This window comes from Hippocampus zosterae, chromosome 2 (assembly GCF_025434085.1).
Source record: "Hippocampus zosterae strain Florida chromosome 2, ASM2543408v3, whole genome shotgun sequence".
NCBI lineage: Eukaryota > Metazoa > Chordata > Actinopteri > Syngnathiformes > Syngnathidae > Hippocampus > Hippocampus zosterae.
The window spans coordinates 13,824,788-13,847,267 of NC_067452.1; the positions used below are offsets into that span (position 1 = coordinate 13,824,788).

The 22,480-nt window shown below is 44.9% G+C and overlaps 1 protein-coding gene across 4 annotated transcripts; it reads left to right on the forward strand.

Moving 5' to 3' along the window:
- The first annotated feature begins 275 nt into the window (after positions 1–275).
- Positions 276–22,289, forward strand: itih6 (inter-alpha-trypsin inhibitor heavy chain family member 6). Of its 4 annotated transcripts, none has more exons than XM_052057970.1 (17): positions 276–934; positions 1,425–1,460; positions 5,269–5,423; positions 8,556–8,666; positions 9,989–10,239; positions 11,625–11,794; positions 11,877–11,993; positions 13,068–13,239; positions 14,220–15,656; positions 16,116–16,148; positions 16,231–16,248; positions 16,309–16,356; positions 16,433–16,462; positions 16,548–16,640; positions 17,866–17,979; positions 18,905–19,288; positions 21,337–22,289. In XM_052057970.1, exons 1-17 carry the CDS (start codon positions 824–826, stop codon positions 21,585–21,587), a joined length of 3,531 nt encoding a protein of 1,176 aa, XP_051913930.1. In that variant the 5' UTR covers positions 276–823; the 3' UTR covers positions 21,588–22,289. The 4 variants fall into 4 exon arrangements, with proteins under 4 accessions (XP_051913930.1, XP_051913931.1, XP_051913932.1 ...); XM_052057971.1 differs by having other exon boundaries at positions 277–934; positions 16,599–16,640; XM_052057972.1 differs by lacking the exon at positions 16,548–16,640 and having other exon boundaries at positions 277–934.
- The last annotated feature ends 191 nt before the right edge of the window (positions 22,290–22,480 follow it).

The window sequence follows — 22,480 nt, forward strand, 5'->3', positions numbered from 1 at the left end:
ATTTTACGTGTTGTGTTTTACTGCTCTCAAGTGGTCAAGTCGAGCACACCAGAAAGTGCACTACAGTGTCCGTGAAATGGAAGCCATTAGTGTCGCTACAACCATTTCATTCTTTGCGTTCGAGTTAATGACGTAATTATTTACGTTTAAAATATTTACACGTGTGCTTTTCTTTCAGTGGGCCAAGATGATTGGGGAAATTAGTTTTTTGAATTACGAGCATGGCACAAGAACATTTTCAACTCGGATATCAAATGCGTCGCTGCTCGATGACTATTTACGTACCTTTTGACCTTTTTTTTCGTGTCCTCTTTTTTTTAATTTATAGCACACGAGTTGAATCTCGTTTTACACAAGCATTCGTAGTAAAAGTTGTAGTTACAGAGTGAGAGTACTTTTTGCCACCTCAGGCGAAGTCCACGTGTGCGTACGAGCTCAAACAGTGAAAGGATTTCAGTGTGACGGGCAGAGAGAACGCCAAAACTGCGGGCTGGTATTTTTTTTCCTCCAATAGCTGAGCGTGCATGACATCAATCCGTCATTCCATTGCTGAATCGGAGTGGCAGCAGCCCGTGAAATTTGCAGTACGCACATAAGAGCTGCTCACAACCCTACTTTGACTTTTTTTGTCCATTTTCGAGTCATCATTTTGCTCTGAGTTTTTTTTTCCCCACGGATTTGGGGGAGGAGGGAAGAGTAGGAGCCTCAAACAAGCAGGCAGGCAGCGTGCGTGTGCCTAATGGTTAGTGGTTAAAATATGAGGTGCGTCATTCCTCCGGACATCATTTAACATTTGTTTTAGCGCCCAAAAAGCCGCTCGATCATGGGAATGATGCTTTTGAGTATCCAGTGCATTTTGCTTTTCTTCCTGTTTTACGCGCAAGAGGGATTATCTCGGGATTATTCGACTCATCCTGGACAAAATCTTCCAAGGGTGAGGATATTTTTCCCTTGATGCTATGTAACGGTGAATAATTTCATTTTTGTAAAAGGTGCGCTAAATTCATGTTGAGGCTCTTACACACTTTGAAAATTATCAATTTAATCGTCTCTATTTTTTGTGCACAATCAATTATGAGACAGAAGTTAAATGCTTCCCACACAATTTCCACACTCCAAATTTGTTTTTGCCCGAAGTACCCGGATGTGTGGTAATCTATTGACACAGCAATGACTTGTGTGCCAAAAGAACATTTGAAACCGACGCGTGCGCCTTCCTGCGTTGCCCACCGCGTACAGTGAGAGCATTTATTTATTTTCCCCTCCATTCGTGAATGGTTGAGATTCATCGCGCACAGGCCGGAGTGTGGCCAGCCTCAACTTCAAACCTACGAGACCCAACATTAGTTGTCTTCATAATTAAATGGCTGCAGCTTGATGTTCTCTTCCTATTATCCTCACTGCGGCTCTCGCATCTCTTACAGAGAGCCAAACGCCAAAGCAAAGCGACCAGACCAGTGGTGAGTTTCTACTCGGCTCTCTGCTAGCTGCTGCCATCAACAGATGTTGTCATCTTTGCAGAAGCAGAATTCATAGCATGGGGGTTTCAGTGCACACGTTAGGTCAGTGATTCTCAAAACTTCAACACCAAGTGCCACCCTAAAAATCGAGTACCTGTTCCACAGTCAAAATCATATTCATCAAACCGGGCCGTTTTTAAACTCACCATTGCTGTTAATCACTGTAACATTATGCATGGACAGGGTGTTTGGACATTAGCACTGCACAGATATCAAGGAAATAAAAAAAGTTTTCAAATAATGATACAATTAAAATGTACTGCGGCAGCAGGTGCTTGACTGGTTAGTATGCCCACCTCACAGTGAAGAGGTGCGGGGTAAGATTCTAGGGCCTGGCCTTTTTGTCTGTAGTTTGCATGTTGTCCCAATGCCTGCGTGGGTTTTCTCCAGGTACTCCTGTTTTCCTCCCACATTCCAAAAATATGCATTGTAGGACACCCTATATCAAGGCCACCAACCTTTTTGAAACTAAGATCTCCTTCTTGGCTACTGATTAATGCGGAGGTCTACCAGTTTGATAGTATGCACCACTGAAATAAAATTGCTCGAACTACCTCCATATGTTTTAATTCATGATTAATGATATTGATTTCTCAGAAGACACTGATCACATTCGCGATTTCTCACAATAATTATGAAACGAATATCAATTGGCCAGACTTTATTGTAAATATCTGCCACTGTTCACATTTTGAAAGGATCGCTTCTACAATATTCCTGGAGAGTCACAATATCTATCGCTACTTGTGTAGTATTCTCGCTAGGTGTGATTGTGAGTGCGAATGGTTGTTCGTCTTGTGCCCTGTGATTGGCTAGCAACCTGTTCAGGGTCTACCACGCCTACTGCCCGAAAACAGCTGGGATAGGCTCCAGCATGCCCGCAACCCTCTTGATGATGAGCTCATTAGAAAACGGATGGATGAAATGTAAGTTAAAGACAACTGAACTGGATTGAACAAATGCATTGTCATGGATTCCCAAATATTGAAACCGCATTGCTATTGTCACTTCAGGTAGTTAGCAGCCTGATTTCCATGGCACCTTGTATTCCGATTCCAGTCGGATTAGGAGTCCAAACTAAATTAAAACGTGTTATGTAAACACTTCAACCAGAATAAACAGGCCGAAACCAATTACAGTCGGTTTACCAGAAGTGGGGTATTCCTTTTGCCAAACCGATTCAAATAAACTTATCATGTAAACGGTGAGTCGGAATGTTTTCAGGCTGAGCGTGCTCTAGTGTTGACATTGTTTAACAAAATATGAAAATATGGCACCTTCCAAACAGAGCACAATTTATGGTCCGCAATGGCTTCCTTTTTATACAATTATCAGATGGCAAAATAATGGCAACTACTGCTGTGCCAAAGAGGCAGCTGACCTCCATCTTGAGAATCACATCAATCTGCTCATGTCAAGTCTCTAAAACGGCTTTTCTACTCTAATGGAGTGGCACATGTAAACATCAGACTTGAAGAGATCACACGTGCAGTAAACGGTTGACGTGCGATCTTCAACGGGAAAAATTTCAATTGAAATGACCAAAAGTCTGCACGTAAACCTGGCCAGTCTTCCCAAAGTAGGAGCATTGGCTGTGGGATCGCACTCAGTGTTGGTTGACCGCACCGCGCTCAGCAGGCGCCGGCGTGGCTCGTGTAAACAAGCAAAGGACCAGAGACTGCATGCGGGGATCCGCTTTGTGTTGTTGAGTCAGTGGAGGGAATGTGAACGTTCCCTGCCATCGAAAAAGGACAAACATGGGCCTCACGCCACAGCTGGCAGCATGACAACACTGACCTACCTGTGTGTTTTTTTGTGTCTTATTACACATTGATGATTCCCTCTGCTGTTACATTTGTCTGGTGTTTCTTTGCTCATCTATGCCATCCACGTATAGTGACAGGCAGAGCAGTGACATGCTTTTCCACTAGATGGCAGACAGTACCTTTGTACGATTAGCCTGTTGCGTTTCATCAAAGAGTTGAGAGCTTTGCGTTCTAAACAGGCCCACATTACACACAAAGTGCCTCATTGATGCAACCGAGAATCTTTTTTCAGTTGGTGTGCTCTGACATTTTTTTCTCACGCAAACTGTATGTTCAGAAGGGAATAGAAGTTGAAGAACTGATCTAATCTGTGATCACATTAAATGACACCTGTTTTGAAAATAGTCATCATTTAGAAACGTTGTTGAGCCAAAAACTGCTCAAATCCTCTGACTTTGGTCAAATAGTCAACCTCCATGAAAGCGTATTCGTGTTTCATCATAATAAGACATTTGTAAACATCTGCTTTCATTTTGGAAAACACGGATCAACATATTGGTTGGTTTTCTGGCATGTTACAGAACAAAGCAGTTGAGTAAATGAATCATCATCAATTTATGTTTTTTGTATTTTCTGAGCTGTCAGTTTGAACTCTGTGCCTTGTTTTTGAATAGAGGGATGGAAATAAAAGTATTTGGCTTGCTAATCAGGAAAAAAATGAACAGATGAATCAGGTATTAAAGCAATTGTCACTTGCAGCCCTCGCTGCACTAGATCACAACACATTGTGCTTTACAGTACAGTTGGCTTATATCATCGACTTTTTTGCTCAGTGTTCTTGCAGTTTGTACTCAATTTTTTTCATACAGTTTGTAGAATGTTTTTGTTCCATCCATTGCACTTTCGCTCTCACTCAATGTACGCGTTTGTATTATTTTACGTGCTCTAAATGCTATAAAAACATACCAAGGGGAGCTTTAAATCGGGTATTTGTATATTGCGGATTTCATTTATTGCGGTGGGGTCAGGAATGTAACCCTCAGGGAGAAGGGGCATGACTGTACTTTATGAAAACACCCAGTCATAACACTGGCCCTCCTGCAACTTACAAACACGGAAAACATGACTGCACCCAATGTATGGTCCTAACATTTTCTTCTGGTGTTGCTGGCGAGTGGGAAAACGGCCAAAATGGCGCATTAGCAGGACCGCCTGCAATTGTCTTTCCACCACAAGGAAACCAACGTGAATCGATGGTGGCCAACCTTTTTAGAACCGAGAGCTTCTTGTTGGCAACCGATTAATGCCAACGGAGGGCTACGAGTTTGGACTACGACACTTCTGTGGCTGCTTCAGGAGGGTCAACGATACTTCAGTTACAGGTCATTCTTGCCAGTGCTGTAAAAAAATCCTCATTCAAATGTGGATTGATTTTAATTCAATTGTAACCATGTCAGAAAATATGGGAAACTGGTGATTGCTATCAAAAGTAAAGCAGACGTTTGCAAATGTATTGCTTTGATGTGACACAAAGATAATCAGTCTGCTTTCATGGAGGACTACACAAATAAAATATCTACAGTTGACAGGCTGAAATGGGAGGACTTGGACAATTTGAAATTAGGTCTCTAAAAAAATTGATCACCAAAATAGATCATCGATCGCCATTGATCATCGATGAATTCTCGGTGAAACGATTAAGTGTTGCACCTCTATGCCCCGCACACTTCTTGGAAGCAATGCGGCGCTTAAGATAAGAGAAAATAGACTGTTGGCAATGAGTGAACACATTTTTCATCGAAGAAATTCAAATGAAGGTTTTAAATGCAGTTCAGTGGCCGTGCTCCTGGTGGTGACATGTCACACTTGCGTCCACTGAAGTAGCTGCCGCGTGACGTTGACACCTCTGGAAGAAGGCGACAGTTGTGAGCACCATGCATGAGCTTTTCCTTTTCACATGTTCGTCTGTACACTGCCTACAGCTGAAGGTGACGGATTACCACGTCAAGTGTTGTGTGGTGTCCCGCTACGCCGTCACCAGCGTGCAGAGTTCCATCTGGAACCAGATGGCCATCACCAAGGAGGCCGCCTTCGAGGTGGACCTGCCTTCTTCCGCCTTCATTTCCAACTTCTCTATGTAAGTCCATATTTTCACTCCTATTTACACAAAGGGACCTGAGGAGTTGGACAGCAAAGCCCAGATATTGGCCGGGAATATGGACTGACGACGAATGACCTCGGCCTTGTTCACAGCCGCATCAGCCCCAAGCGTGCTTCTTTTAAATGCATCGGCTTAAGCGTCTCCTCAAAATTAGCTATCCCCAACCTGACACACCTCTGGATAGATTTTACGCCACACGCCGCACTAGATTTATAAATATAAAGAATAAAAATAGAGCCCAAGGGTTTGATTTTGAGATATTCTCATTTTATATATTTAAAAAATTAGATGTCCTAACTTGGCAGGGTTGTTTAGTCTTTTACGCGGCGTTTCAGATTTACAAGACATATTTTGCTCTCAAGCATTAACACATGCTAATGGGTACCTCGTGCCCCTTTGGTTTCCCATTGTATGCGAGCATTAAGATAGCGGAAGATGTGTAGTTGTTTTAAAGAGACAATGTGTAAAGTACAAGTGAGGGCGTCCACCCAAAAATTGGAGCATTGTTTTAAAGAAGGTCCGCCCAGTGGTCGACTGGTTAGCGCATCGACCTCACAGTGCAGAAGCTCGGGTTTCGATTCCAGCTCCGGCCTTCCTGTGTGGAATTTGCATGTTCTCCCCGTGCCTGTGTGGGTTTTCTCCGGGTACTCCGGTTTCCTCCCGCATTCCAAAAACATGCATGGCAGGCTGATTGAGCACTCTAAATTCTCCCGTGGTGTGAGTGTGGGCGCGGATGGACGTTCGACTTTGTGTGCCCTGCGATTGGCTGCTAACCGGTTCAGGGTGTCCCGCGCCTACTGCCCGAAGACAGCAGGGATGGAATCCATCACGCCCTGCGACCCATGAGAAGATTAGCGATCAGAAAATGCATGGATGGATGTTTTCGAAGAATCACTTACTGTCTGCCAACGGCAGCACTTTGTGAAGTAAGTCACCAGTGGTGAATGGTGACTCACCATTCACCACTCACTCGTGTCTCAAAAGGAAGAGAAAAAATATGGGCAACCCCACAAGTCGGGTCACTCGTGTCTCAAAGCACCACTGTACGAGAATATCCACAACTGAACTTTATGAAAGGCCTAGTGAAGTCTTGATGTTTTCCTCCACGTTAGGCGACAGATTGGGACCAAAGAGCATTCATTTCAAGAGCAAATATATGATCCAAATAGAAGTTGTGAGAAATTACGCAAGGCGTCACTGGGTGGGGCATCATTTGATTACTAAGGGTGTTGGGAAGCACGCTCATTTCAAAGTGCTAAATATAAACAAAACAAATAAGTCAACAGCGCACACCGGTAGCCATCGCGGCGCTCGGAAGCGGGAACCCGAGAGAGCATGAATGCCGCCTTTTGTGCGCGCTGGGCAGAAAGTTCATGGAGGAAACGACAGCAGTTTGCCCAGCGTCCCCCCCCCCTCCACCCCTTTGGCGGCGGCACAGTTGACTGAGGCCCGCTGCCAAGTGGGAGATGCCGCCTTTAGACTTTTTAACTATGTGCCAGTCTGCAGCTATTTAAGATCTTTTTTTTCTTTTTTTTTGCACCTATTCATATTTTCACACACTCAGATCCTGTGCCGCCAGCAAATACCCAAAGGGAACACAAATGTTGTGCAAGGCATTAGTTGTATGCGTGAGACTTACAAAGCTTTGTCGGTGGACATACAGCCGCACCTTCACCTCTCCAGCGCGGAAGTACAAGCGCCTTCCATTTTCAACTCAGACCCTCTCATGCACGTGGGCCGGACAATACGCGTTTCATGCCTGAGGGTCTATTTTTGATGGTGTTTGAAGTTTTTTTTTCTCCTGGGATATATTTATTCGAAGGATTTGACCTTAATTTAACACCTTGTCATGTGACTCCAGCGGTCAGCAGAAATGAGCAAAGCGGCTGTGTGAATTGGAACACACTCGGAGAGTCGGCTTGGCTCGGGGATTTTGTTGGGTGCTGCCCGCGTCGGGGAAATTATTATTTTTCCACTCTGCCTGTTTTCGAGCACAACCACTTTTCACACGCCATCCGCTTCTAACAAGCAACATGTGTGTGGCACTCGATCTATGAAGGTCAATCGCTCAAGCATTCTGAAACACTGTGGTACCCTGCCGTGACGCCGGTCCGACTTCAAATTGCTCGGAAAAAAGAATTCCCGTCGAGCACAATTATCCACCCTTCCAAAAGGCACAGCACTTAACCTCCTGGCTGGGCACGTTTGCGCAGGAGTCTGTCCCAGCTGATTTTGGGCAACAGACAGTTACGCTGCGGCTGTGTCGCCTGCCAACCGCAGGGCACATATAGACAAACAATGAGCCACACTCACATTCATGCCAAAGGACAATTTAGAGTCTTCGGTTAACCAAGCATTTATTTTTATTTTTTGGAAGATGGAAATCGGAGTACCTGGGGAACATGTAAACTCCACACAGGGAGTTCCGCAGCCTGGATTTGAACCCACGACCTCGCAACTCTGAGGCTGATGTGCTTACCAGGCGGCTGCCATGCCATCCAAAAGTGAACAGTTTCAACTAAAATGAAAACTTTTTGGAGAGAGAAATGGCAAAAATGCGCCTCCTTCCAGTTGGGGCGAGGAGGGGCCAACAAAATGCATCAGGTTTATAGGCTGCAATACAGTTTCCCCAACTACCAGTATATTTTAGCTCCCTATGACGAGGCAGGCTTCAGTTTCCTAATGAAGAGAAATAAATCCTAAATTGTCATTCATTCCCATCAAAAATTTCCAAGTGCGTAGATTGTTGGAATTTGTAACCCCAGAAGTACAACATCTCAACTGAGTGACTAACATCTTTGTTTGACGAGAAGAGCTCATTTTAGCCTGCGTTGCGAGCGGATGTCATAGAGAACTGTGGACGTACATGTGCCCGCCTGGTGCATTTTTTTTTTTTCAAAATCAAACCATTTGTAATTTGATTTTCAGTGTCATGTTTTAGACTAGTGTTTTGGGATCATGGTTTGGGGTATCGTTATGGTTTCAACTATTAATATAGGCAAGAAAGCTTTTTTTTTTGTTGGTGGCGTCTGTTTGTGGCGATTGTTGTAATGGGGCCACTGTGAGGGTGCGCCACGTCTCCTGGATCTCTTTCGTCCTTTCCATCAGCGAATCCGGTGGCAAGGTGTACGCGGCCCAGGTGAAGGAACGAGCCACTGCCAGGAAAATATACGACGCTGCAAAGAAGCAAGGAAAAACTGCAGGACTGATTGCAACCAAGTTAGTTCAAGACACATGAATTTACTGGACCATGCAAAAATATTGGGCCACCATTTGGTTAGTTGTTTCCACATTGCTGTATTGATCGTATTTATTTTATTTTCCCCATTGTGCACCAATAGGTGTGTTCTAAAAACCAATCAAAGGTGACGGGAGATTGTGATTTCTGCAAAATGTTTCAAAAGTTATCATTTGAAAATGTAAACACTGACAGAGATTAATGGAAGTAATGTCTTGCATCTTGCATTTGTTTCCAAGATTGTTAAATCATTGTCGGTAATGTGAGAACTCACTGACATGACCAATGTCTTCAAATAGATTAATATAATCATTCCTTATTAGTAACACATAATTAAAGGTCATTTCTGCAAATTTGTCATTTCAGAATGGGTATTTTACTCGTCAAGTCAAGTCACATTTATTTTTGTGGCCCTCAATCACAAGCAGCCTCAAAGGGTTACACATGTCCACACTTGACAAATATTTACGACGTCCCCTGACCTTAACCACCAGGTGGGCAAGGGAAAAACTAAAAAAAAAAAAAAAAAACCCATCTGGGGAAAATGAGAAAGCTTGAGAAGGGGCTACAGGTGGGTGGATCCCCCTTCTAGGATGACCAGGCTGCAATGGATGCCGAATGGACAACATTTGACACAATATTACAGTACTATACAATGTCAGATAAAAGTCCATTGAACAAGATGACAACGCTGCAGTGAGACGCCTTCGGAGAGGTCGGCCCCTCTTTGATGCAGTTGGCCCATGAAGAAATCTTTACAGCAACGCGTCCGGATGGTTGACCCGGCTCTTGTTTAGCTGAGTCAGTGCAAATCATGTCCAGATCAATCGGAGCAGCGACGTACAGCGACGTCCAATTGGGCCATCATCAACTCGCCCCTCTCCAGATCAGGGAGGAGGGGGAAGGAGAAACGGAGGAAGTGGCAGTCAAACAGGCCAACAAAATGCAAGAGTATACACATGAGTATTAAATTGAGTGTGAAACATTTCAACTGAAGTGGCTGCTTTAATTTCCGCGGATTGGGCATCCGAGAGCACTGGAGCCCAGATGGAAAACGCAAAAAGTAGTGACCCCTGACCTGTTTTGTTGGTCAGCAAACTACTTGCTGGTTCATGGAGGATAATAAACATATGGGTGAGGTTATTAGGATGGGCAAGCCCAGCGATTCACAAGGGTGGTGCTATTTGGAGGAAAATATTAGTGCCGTAGTGATTCGGAGCCCATGACTCGATCTAGCACAGTACTGTCCAGGTGCAATTTCATGTGGTTCTTTCTAATACCGTAACTAGTTTCTTTCTACTAGAGAGCGGGAGATTGAGAAGTTTCGCGTGGCGGTGAGCGTGCCACCGGGAGCCCGGATGTCCTTTTGCCTGACTTATGAGGAGCTGCTCCCTCGCCGCTTGGGCCGCTACGAGCTCAGCGTGGGTCTGCGGCCCGGCCAGCTCGTTTCCAATCTCACGTTAGACGTCAGTCTAGTGGAGCAAACGGGTGTCGCTTTCATCAAGGTCCTTCCACTTCGGACAAGCAGACTGCTGTCCAATAACAACGCTCAAGGTAATTCTGGGTTATCTTCCAATGAAAATAGCCTCCTTCAAACCTTTGCAATCATCTTGGCAACATTTACAAAGGTCAGTCTACTATGTACAGTATGCATGATTAGGAAAGGACAGAGCCGACTTTTCCTACTCAGGAAACTGAGGTCTTTTGGGGTTCAGGGCTCACTCCTTAAGACGTTCTATAACTCGGTGGTGGCCTCGGCCATTATGGCATTGTCTGCTGGTCAGGCAGCATCTCAGCCCGGGACAGAAAGAGACTGGAGCGACTGGTCAGGAAGGCCAGTTCTGTCCTGGGTTGCTCCCTTGACACTCTGGAGGAAGTGGGCAACAGAAGGATGCTAACTAAGCTAAAAGCTATGATGGACAGTCCCTCCCACCCCCTCCAGCCCGCCCTGACAGCACTTGGTAGCTCCTTCAGCCAGAGACTGTTACACCCGCGCTACAAGAAGGAGAGATACCGACGCTCGTTCCTACCGACTGCTGTCAGGCTGCTGAATAAAAAATAACAATCATAATAATAATAATAATTAAATGATGTGAAGGAAAATTGTAAATAGTACTGCGATTTATCCATTTGTGTTCATATTGTATTTAATTGAAAGATGTTTGTTGTTTTTTTTTTCTCTTTCTCCTTTCTACTTTCTACATACATTCTTGCTGCTGGAGGCTGTAAATTTCCCCAGTGTGGGACGAATAAAGGATATCTTATCTTATCTTATGTACAAAGTAGTTGCTCTATCTCCTGGCATACTGCCTGCCCTCTTTGGTATGTTTGGAAAAGGTCACCATGATTGGTTATGCATAAGCATATTAAGGAGAATAGCCCTGCACGTGGTGATCCAAAATTCCACAAAGTTTCGGATGAGCACCTGGGTGCTTTTAAATTGAAACATTAAACTTGTGTTTTAAAGTGGACAGTGATTTTAAATGGGACCGGTAAATCGGTGCCGTTGTTAAATCCACCTTCTTTCATCTTTGCTAGCTGCCCAAAATAAAACCTCTCCTCTCACATGAACACTTTGAGACAGTAATTCATCACATCCCGGCTCGATTACTGCTTTACATACTTTACAGAATGTAAACAACAAAGAATAAAGACTAAAAATGAGGGTCATTTAACTTTTCACTGCGTTCTCATCATTTTTTGCCCTCTTTACTTCATGTTCTTTTTTTTTGCCTCGTAAGTAGATGTGCCACTGTACAGCACTTTGTATCCACCGGTGGTTGTTTTAAAGTGTTCTATGAAGTTGAGTCAAGTTGACTAAATTGTCATACGTCCAGTCTGAGACCCCTAAGTGAAGCCTATTGCACTTTGGGCCTTGTTCCTTGGACCTTGTATGTAAACTGTTCAAATGTACATATTGCCGTATCGTGTTCCTGCAGGTGATGCGAGCCCTCCTGCATCGACTCAGGTTGAAGAGAGCGTGGAGCGCACTCGGATTCGTTACACTCCCACTCCTCAGCAGCAGGTCAGCATTTCCCCCAAGGGTCTGAACGCGGACTTTGTGATTCAGTACGACGTGAACTTAACAGATCTGATGGGTGACATCCAGGTAAGCTACCTCGCTGAAACCCGATGCTGTTAAACGAAGCCATAAATACATGTCTGACATTTGTCTTCTCGCTGCCTCTCAGGTGTTTGATGGCTACTTTGTGCATTACTTTGCACCCAGAGGACTTCCCGTGGTTCCCAAGGATGTCATATTTGTCATCGACGTCAGCGGCTCCATGATCGGCACGAAAATCAAACAGGTCGAGTCACAACATAAGACCAAATATAATCATTTTGGTTTGCTTTCCTCTTAATTCTTGAACCATTCCAGAATTCGAGGAGAATTAGGGAACCCACATTCTGAAACAGACTATTTATAACATATATCTTTTCTTATAGTTTGAAGAAAAACAGATCATAATTTGATTCCTCCATCTCAACCAACGGCACACTTAATGACGCATTGTATTTGTCATATAATATGTTGCTGTGCACCTGAAAAAGATTTCTGAATGTATCCTTTGTATTTGATTTGCCCCAGGAGGCCCCGGGGACGACCCAGGACACGCTGGAGAGACTATGTCTCTGTCACGTTATGCACGAAGCAGGAAAAAGAACTGCTTCGTACGTAACAGAGCAAATGAGAATGAGTGGATCTCCGAAATAGCAGACACTGAAAAAGGACTTTCTCACGAAATAATATTTATTACAAACCAAAAATACGCCGTCTAATTGACCAAACAGAAAGCGCTGGTTACTAACGAAAAACCAGAAATTAATATAACGAAAGAACGAAAAACGCTTGCCAAAAAACGGCAAGGGAATCAATGAGGTAATTTACGATCATCTTAATAATGGAACGTCAGAGAATGTAAAGAACAGCAATAGTATACGAGTAGCGTTTTCTAAAATACATGGGCAATAGCAGTGGCACGGCATGCAATGCTCCGGCAAATGAGTCAACCGCCGGAGCGCCTCGATAAGCAGGTGCAATCACCGACAAATAGGTTCCATTTCGGCCGCCTGCACACCTGCTGCCAAATACGGAACATGACAGTCTCCCAGCTGGCCTGGGAACGTCTCGGGATCTCCCGGGAATAGCTGGAAGAATTAGCTGGGGAAGGGGACTCTGGGCTTCCCTGCTAAACCTGTTGCCCCCGTGACCTGACCCCGGATAAGCGGTAGAAAATGGAGGAATGGAATATTTAGGAATTAGTGCTGTTCCATTTTGTCTCATTCACCCAACAAGCGTATGATTCTGAATTTTATGGATGAATTATTAAGTGTCATCCATTTGTGGAATAAGCCTCATCATTTGTTATTTGTGTCAGCAGACCAAGCAGGCAATGAACACTATCCTCGGGGACCTTCGGGAAGGAGACCACTTTAACATCGTCACCTTCTCCGATAAGGTTCACACTTGGAAGAAAGGTTGCACAGTGCGCGCCACGCGGCAGAACGTACGGGACGCCAAAGAGTTCGTCAAAAGGATTATTGCGGAAGGATGTGAGTCTGTATCATTACTTTTGGATTTGTCTTAGCGGTGTCATTGCAAAAACATCCAGTCAACATCTGATTGCCACAACACTTTAGAGTGTGAAAGTTAGATTAGGCACTAAAATGAGGTGATTTTTAAAAAAGATATGATCATGATTTAGCGGCCACGTAGTCCAGTGGTTAGCACGTCGACTTCCCAGTGCAGAGGTACCGGGTTCGATTCCAGCTCCGGCCTCCCTGTGTGGAGTTTGCATGTTCTCCCCGGGTCTGCGTGGGTTTTCTCCGGGTGCTCCGGTTTCCTCCCACATTCCGAAAACATGCGTGGCAGGCTGATTGGACACTCTAAATTGTCCCTCGGTGTGAGTGTGGGCGCGGATGGTTGTTCGTCTCTGTGTGCCCTGCCATTGGCTGGCTAGGGTGTCACCCGCCTACTGCCCGAAGACAGCTAGGATAGGCTCCAACACCCCCCGCGACCCTAGTGAGGATCAAGCGGATTCGGAAAATCAATGAACGAATGATCATGATTTAATTAATGATAATCCCTCTCGGGGAATTCATTTTGCTGTATATTGTTTTTGTGTTTCACACTGTGGAGTTCCTTGAAGATTTGCTGTTTGTCACGCAGATGAAAAATCATGGCCTCCTCCAGTATTTAAATTGCCCATCCCTGGATTTGGGTTTTTAATTTTGGCCATTAGACAAGAGTTATCGTTTCAAATTGGACTACAAAGCCAAATTTAGGGTTTGCAATTAGGTTTTCAAACAAGGCTAACGGCTTCAAACTGGGGTTTCATGTCACGGTTAGGGATTTTAATTTGGGTTTCAAACAAGGGTTAAGATTCCAAATCGAGGTTTGAAACCAAGGCTATGGTTTTCATTCTGTTTAACTATTCCCAAGTGTAACACTATTGGTCAGGATTGTGTTTTGCCTTGGCAGAGGTCTGCCTCGTCTTTGTTTTTCTTCTTCTGCAATGTTGCTCTCTCCTCAGGGACGAACATCAACGCGGCTTTGCTCTCAGCCGCCCAGCTGGTAAACCCCCCGTCCTCCGGCTCTCGCCGCGTCCCCCTGGTGGTTTTCCTCACCGACGGCGAGGCCACGATTGGAGTGACGGCAGGTGATGTCATCCTAAGTAACGCTAAGAAGGCGTTGGGCTCGGCCTCTCTCTTCGGACTGGCCTTCGGGGACGACGCAGACTTCCCGCTCCTCAAACGTCTGGCACTGGACAACCGCGGCGTGGCACGAATGGTTTACGAGGACGCGGACGCTGCCCTGCAACTCAAAGGTTTCTACGACGAGGTTGCCAGCCCCTTGCTGTCCGACGTCCAACTCGACTATCTGGACCATCAGGCGTTCGATGTCACCCGCTCTCTCTTCCCAAACTACTTCCGAGGCTCCGAGTTGGTGGTGGCAGGACGTCTTCGAGCGGGACTGAAAGACTTCAAGGTTTCGCTCTCTGCCAATGATTCCAAGCGGCGTATGAAGCTGGAGAACGACGTCCTCATCAACAGCACCTGGCGCTCACCTGACTGTTCGGGATCTTCCGAAGGCATGTCCAGTTTTGTGCGTCGTCTTTGGGCGTATTTCACAATCAAGGAGTTGCTGCTGGCCAAACTCAACACCACGGATGCTGTTTCCCAGAAACTCCTGGCAGATAAGGCCATCAACCTCTCCTTGGAGTACAACTTTGTCACGCCCGTCACATCCTTAGTTGTCGTGAAGCCCGACGCGGACAAAGTCACTCCTCCCACTGTGAAGCCTTCTGACTCAGCGTCGATAACCACAACGGCGACAACCAAAACGTCCGCTGCAAAGAGGCCCCAGTCCTCCTCTAACCTGAGAACCAACAAGCCGAACCCTCCCAGACAACCAAAAAAAACTTCAGCACCTCCCACCGCCGCAAAAACTGTGAAAACAACGCCAACCTCTCGCCTCGCTGCCATTCAGCCTACCCCAGTGCCGTTGTCTGGTAAAAAGCCTCCCCAGAATGAATCCAAAAGCTCCTCGGTGCCTCCTGCTGGGAAAATGTCCAGTTCTCTTCTCCATTTTGCCAAGACAGCCCAACCACCCGCACCTGGAAAGATCTCGACGCCCTCTTCGCCCTTCATTGTGCCAACAGTGGCAAACAGCGGCGCAACACCCACCCTCCCCAAGAGATCCTCCTCCTACGCACCCGTTACCAGGCGCACTGAACCAGAGAGCAGCACCACATCTCCACACCCAAACATCACCGGCACACAGCCTCACCTCTCATCTGGGCTCACGCCACCCACTACCACTCCGGTTCCTGCTCCGGATTTAGAAGGAAACGTCATAAAGGCTTCAGCAGAGAGCGACGTCCGCGTCGCCAATCTGGTGGCCGCCACCTTTGCGCCCATGCCCGGTGTGACAGACGGGCCCAGGCCGTGGGAGGCGGCAGGCCTTCTGGGTAAATGCCCCCTTATTTACCATTTTAACTCAACTAAATAACTCGTGGAGCAAATATCATGAATAATAAAAATGAATAATGAAGACGGTAGAAAGCACAAAAGAATAGAACCCAGGTCAAATCTGAGTCATGCTAAGTCAAAAGCCAAAGAATACAAATGAGTTTTGAGACAAGTCAGGCCAATAACTCCACCCAACTTCGTTTATGTCGCACTTTCACAACCGCCCAAATTGCTTTACCAATGCAGAAAAGAGTAATTATAATTAGAGCTGTCATTTGTTGACTTGACAATTGATCGCATGTGTTCCAATGTTTCCATGTTTTGAATATTCTCATCAGCATGAGTTCACTGGGACGCGGCGAGTTTGAGAATCGCGATCTAATTAGTGGATGTGCAATGGTGTCCTGAAACTGTGAACTAGATGTACCGTAAATGTTGTTTCTTTATCTTTCCACCAGATGTCTCTACCTCCATTCAGATCCACAGAAAAGGTGGAGTGAAAAGTTTTTTTTTGCACGTTGGTTCAAAACAATCTTCATTCTCATTTACATTCACACATCTTTTATTAAACAGATATTGACCTTGTGAAAGGTAAGTATGATTAATCATTCTTATCATGATTAAGATAATAATAATATAATATTTGTACAGACTATGAAGCGACGTATGACTACGACTACGATCTCAACTATGATGCCTGTAAGTTGAAAACGTCAACGTGAGACTATTCTCTACTCTCTGAAAAACATCTTTGCCTACTATTCTCTCTTTTTAGGGGGCAAAGCTGCCGACACGGAATCTTTCGGTAGGTATAGTTTTCAAAGTGTTGAATTGCAGAGACACTGTGACGACGCCATCCATACATTGTGGAGTCTTGTGATTGATTTCAGTGCTTGGGGGTGAAGAAGATTGTCCTTTAGTTGAATGTCTTGTGCTTTTAGAACCTCCATCTAGACTGAGCGCTGAGCACTTCTCCTCATCAGGTGACCGATTTGTTTACTCGTAGCCTCATTACGCATCATTTATTTCATGTATTTTTGTATGTATTTATTTATCTACTGTATTTGGCCCGAATATAAGACGGTGTTTTTTGCATTGAAATAAGACTGAAAAGTGGGGGTCGTCTTATATTGGGGGTCGAGACCGTATACCCATTCATGACGCTAGATGGCGCCAGATATAATTGAAGCGAATGCTGAAAGTGACTACCCAGGCCAAAGTGAACCCCTGTCACGAAGAATAAAAATAAAAATTGCGGTAGCATGAAAAATAAAAATAAAAAATAGCGATAAGAAAGAAAAGAGAAGAAAATAATAGAAGAGATAACAGAAAATGGAGAAACGTAGAGACAATCTGGAGAAAAGTGGGTCGAAGATCGGCCAGGTTAACCGGCAGCTGAGGAGAAGTTATGATGTAATTTACATTTCAAAAACCAGAAGCCATTTCGTTACAAATGTGATTGCACTTTAGTTTACATATTTAAATGTTCAGATATTAAGATTTGAATGAGCCAAAAAAACATGCTTTTTCGCTCAAATATATTATTATAATCATTTGTTTCAGATGTTACTGTAATTATTTTCTGTATAAAAATTAATTTAGTGTTCAAAAAGTATTTTTTCCAACTTGAGTCTTGAAAAAGAGGGGGTCGTCTTATAATCAGGGCCGTCTTATATTCGGGCCAATACGGTATTTATTACTAAGCCTGATCTAACAGTATACGTGTAACTGTACACAGAGGGTTTACGCGGTGAGGCCACCGATATGCTGATTCAAATTTTCAGTCAAGAAATATGGATGCAAAAAAAAAACACATTTCGCAATCACAAGACAATCATCACAAACTGGGTCTTGTGAAAACACAGAAAAGTTTGGGTGCATTGGATTCCTTCTTTTTGTATGTATTTTAATCCATGGAAATATTGAAGAAAATATGAGATATCACCATAGTGACTCATTTAATTATCTTTGTATGGTTCAATAGGGCACCTCTGTTTGAGGTCTACAATAACTAATGTGTTCATCATTCCTTTAAAAACACTCTCGCTCAAATGGTTGTGCTGAGTATCTATGCTATAGGGATCTGTGGTCCTTAAAACGGGTTCCTCGCTTTCTCGACGAACCCGACTGATTGATGGGGTACGTAATTCAAGAGCTAAAGCGAATGCATGCCTGAGTTTTAATTTTGCCCAACTTGATGTGTTCCAGCTGATGGAGATCCTCATTTTGTGCTCCAGTTGCCAAAGCAGCAGCAGAACTTGTGTTTCACCGTCGATGGCCGACCTAACGATGTGCTGAGGCTGGTGGAGGACCCGCAGAGAGGTTATTTCATTCTTCATCGTTAATCGGCTAATTCAGGGTTCTCTGTGTGTCAGACATTTTCATATTATTTGATAATAACAATCAAGATGTCTAAAAAAAAAAAAAGCAAACGTATGTTTCTAATTTAGCATTGTTAGCTGTAACTGTAATGCTTGAAGCCTTATTTTTATTATTTGTTTCATTTCTATTATAGTTATTGATGATTTAAAATTTGAGGCGATAATAAGCAAAGTAATTTGAGATGAATACACAAATAGGCAGTCCAATGCAAATGTCATCCAAACAACAGGATTTCTTCAACCCGTGTGGGAAAACTCATACACAATGAGAGCGACAGAAATTTGGCCACAGCTATGTTGCTAGAACCCGCTGACGGAGCTAATGGTGGTGACCCACTGAAAATGCTTCTTGGTTAACGGTAAAGACAACTTCATAGAATTCCTGTGAGTTGTACACTTCCATGCGTTCCCCTTCAAACTCTCCAGAAACAGCTGCCTCAAGCATCCTAACTACACATTGAACCCATTGCATTCTTGTCTTTCTATATTCATAATAGCAGTAAAGACATGCAATGGTTGTGACACTTTGACCAATTCTTACATATTATTAGCTCACAAATAACAGCATCCATTTTGCCGTCTGCTATTGCTTGAATGCTTCATGGCTGCCACATCCTGGCACGTCTGAACACAGGTCCCTCTGATGTATTGCAACAACATCATAAGGCGCCCTCCAGTGGCATTAACTGTCAAAACAGCTTGAGTGACAAAGAAGGACCATGAGTACAAGGGGGAAAAAAGAAGCTCTTAAGACGTTAAGATGCTGCAGTATGTTTTTATCGTTATTGATCAAATTGTATGAAAATGGCCCATATGCTTGCTTTTGGTTTTTGTGGGTGTATAACAGAGTCTGTCACCCCTTCAAGGAATCACAGTGGACGGCCACCTGACTGGAGCTCCCCCGAAGCGCGGCCACGAAAACCGCTCAAGAACGTACTTTGATCGGCTGAGCATCTCAGCAGCCGCTGGGCACGCGGGCATCATCGCGATCACGGTGTCATTGGAGGAGGTGGTGGTCGAAGGCGAAGGGCGCGAAACTCTCACCGTCAACCGAACAGGATCAGTGACGAGGCAGGGGGTGACGGTTGCCGTGGAAAACCACCAGGGCTGCTGGATCGAGCTGGCTGAGGATGTCCGCTTTCTGGTTCTCTTTCACCACTACAAGCACCCCAGCTACCTGCAGATGGCGCACTTGGGCTTCTACATCACCAGTGGACTGGGGCTGTCTGCCTCCACTCGAGGCCTGCTGGGTAAGCTGCACACGCAAGCCAAACATTTTCTCCGGTGTCACGTGGCGGCTCTAGAAAATTTTACCTGGGGTGGCAGGAGGTTCACGCCCGCGCATACACACACACACACACACACACACACACACACACACACACGCACACGCACACACACACGCACGATGTTCAGGTATTTATTTTCTGCAATCTGTGCATATTTTATGCATGTCACGCGAGTAACAGCTTCATGTTGAGAACTAACCCAATCCTTGTAGGCTACTATGAGCGTCAAATGCATTTTTTTTGTAATCTGAATGAATTTTTTCAGAGGCTACAGTACAGTATTTACCTCCAAAGATGCCTGTTTGACCGTTGTCTCTGACCATGAAACGGGGCTAACGTTACCCTAAGCACCAACAAAACAACAACGAACCTTTGCAACTGCAAGGTGTATTTTGATGAATGACTTCAACCGCCAAAGCACAGATCTACTCCCGCAGCCCTTTTGTTCAGGTTGTGACACCTGGTGGTACAAACACAAACCTGGGAGGGTTGAATTTGGAAGGAGCTAAATGACACAGTCACATGGTCGATGATGGGATGACTGAGTGATGACTGAGTGAGGGTCTCTACTAAAGACTATTATTTAGTCATGATATTCTTCCGAACTTGATTTGGACGAATAATTTCAGTGGACAGTGCGATGGATGGGCGACCCGGTAGTCCAGTGGTTAGCACGTCGGCTTCACAGTGCAGAGGTACCGGGTTCGATTCCAGCTCCGGCCTCCCTGTGTGGAGTTTGCATGTTCTCCCCGGGCCTGCGTGGGTTTTCTCCGGGTGCTCCGGTTTCCTCCCACATTCCAAAAATATGCATGGCAGGCTGATTGAACACTCTAAATTGTCCCTAGGTGTGAGTGTGAGTGCGAATGGTTGTTCGTCTCTGTGTGCCCTGCGATTGGCTGGCAACCGATTCAGGGTGTCCCCCGCCTACTGCCCGGAGACAGCTGGGATAGGCTCTAGCACCCCCCGCGACCCTAGTGAGGATCAAGCGGTTAGGAAGATGAATGAATGAATGAAGTGCGATGGATGGTTCATGTTAGGGCTCTGCAGACCTCAGTGGGCGTGACAAAACAGACTCCAATTCTGTAAAGACGGGAGACTCCAATTAATATCTGGATTATATATCTTCATTCATGGTAACCCTAACTAACACTATCGGAGCTGCGAGAGATGGCATGACAAAAAACCTCCCGACATGATTTCCGGAAATGCATAACTGAAGAGGACACATAATAAATTTAAGGAAACAAGACACAGGTGCGCCCTTGAAGAATGAACGCCCTCAGCTCCAGCTAGTGCTGAAAACAAATGGAAAAAAAAGAAAAACAGACAGAGAGAGCAATGCCATGACAGAAACAGTGATTTCTAAGATAGCGTTTTGTCAGAAATTTTCTCGGACAAAGTTAAAGAAATGACTCGGCACACAGGAAAATTGTCTTCAGTATCAGCGGGAGCGGATCTCTGAGAGCGAACAACGGTTTAGTTGCTACGCGATTACACTCTCGAGCTCCCTTCCAGCCAATTCAGACTTTTATTGTAACATACAAGGATAAGATTGCCCCCGATATTTGCATACCGCACCCCCGGTCCGGCTCCTCGGTAGTGATTGGTTACCTGTTTTTAAACATTGAACCACCAGTACGTCGTCACCTTTTCGGTCTGGTCTACGTCGAATTAACATGTTGCAGACTTTGCGGATGGCCAATGTCGCCTGGGCGCGACGGGTGTTCTCAACTCATCTTTTGTTGTTCAACCGCTGTTCCCGAATGATTCATTTCCCTTTTGTGACCGAGTTTTGCCCTCTCCCCCGTGACTGCCCACCTGCATTGAGGTGCTAATTGTGGACTTCAACAGCCCTCCGGCCAGGTGGCCGACGCCTTTGTGCACAGGCATTTGGGGGTGCTGGATACGCACGCACCCAAACGTTTAGATGTGCCCAGATCAAATGAAACTTTAAACATGATACAATTGTGCTCATAGATTCGTCTAACACGTTTCCATTGTGTGTGCAGGCCAGTTCCAGCATGCTGCCATGAATGTAGCAGCTGTGAGCGATTATCATCACAGTGAAAACAGTGATGGAAAATTGATCCAGGGGGTCCTGAGGCGTGGCACTCAGCTACTGCGCGTCACCTTGCAGGACAAGATTCTGAAAGACACGCTACTCAGGCGACACGTGGAGCAGTGCTGGGTGGTGCCCAAGTTGGAGGTGCAGCGACTGCTCGGTCAGCCGTACGCTCGCTATGTGGTGGATGGCGTGTAGTCGTAGCCCAGAGGGGTCCTACCCTGTCTCAGTGGAGGTGATCGTGACATTGTTACAAAAAAAATGATGAGCACTTGACAGGGCTACGGCGTTGTCACTTTTTTTTTGGGTGACAATCCGCGTTTCTCTGTGCAGCGTGGAGCGAAGACGACAGACTATATATGCAAATTCAAAACAAAGTGCCTTAACCGTCAATGAACTGCATCATATGAGCCAGGGGTGTCAAACTCCTTTTGCGCTCCGGGGCCACATTCACCCCATTTTGATCTTATGTGGGCTTAAGAAACTAGAAATAACAACCATTCCTATTTTTTAACTATTGTTTTGATGCAAAGTCGCTCCTGAAAATATTGACATTTGTTGATCACGTTTTACAAATCATAAAAGCGACCTGAAATATCTTCAGAAGAATTTATGCCGTTTCAACAGAGAAAACTGAATTCTCAATCATCCCCCCCCCCCCCATTTCCACATGTGCAACTTACAAATCAAAGTGGATCTATGAACTGTACGTGCCTTTTATAAAACAACTATTAAAGATACAGAAACAATTTTAAATTTGCATAGATTTTCGCATCCATCTTGACGGCATCCATCACAACATAACGGCCTCAATTGGGAAAGTTGTCCCCTTACCTTGTAAATGTAGACAAATATATCAACAATTTGGAGCGGCGCATGAAAATAAAAGGGATCCACCAAGCCACCCTGTGATGAAATGGTGGTGTTGATTGAAATTTTGCAGCATTCATTTCTTCAAGGATTTCTCAAGGCGTTGTTCCTTTGAACAGAACTGGAATGACAGCGGCTCACTTTTAGTCTTCTCAATTGCCTCAAATACCAGGCATTTCAGAATCTCATTTAAGTGGTAAGTGGTCATTGAAGAGGTCATC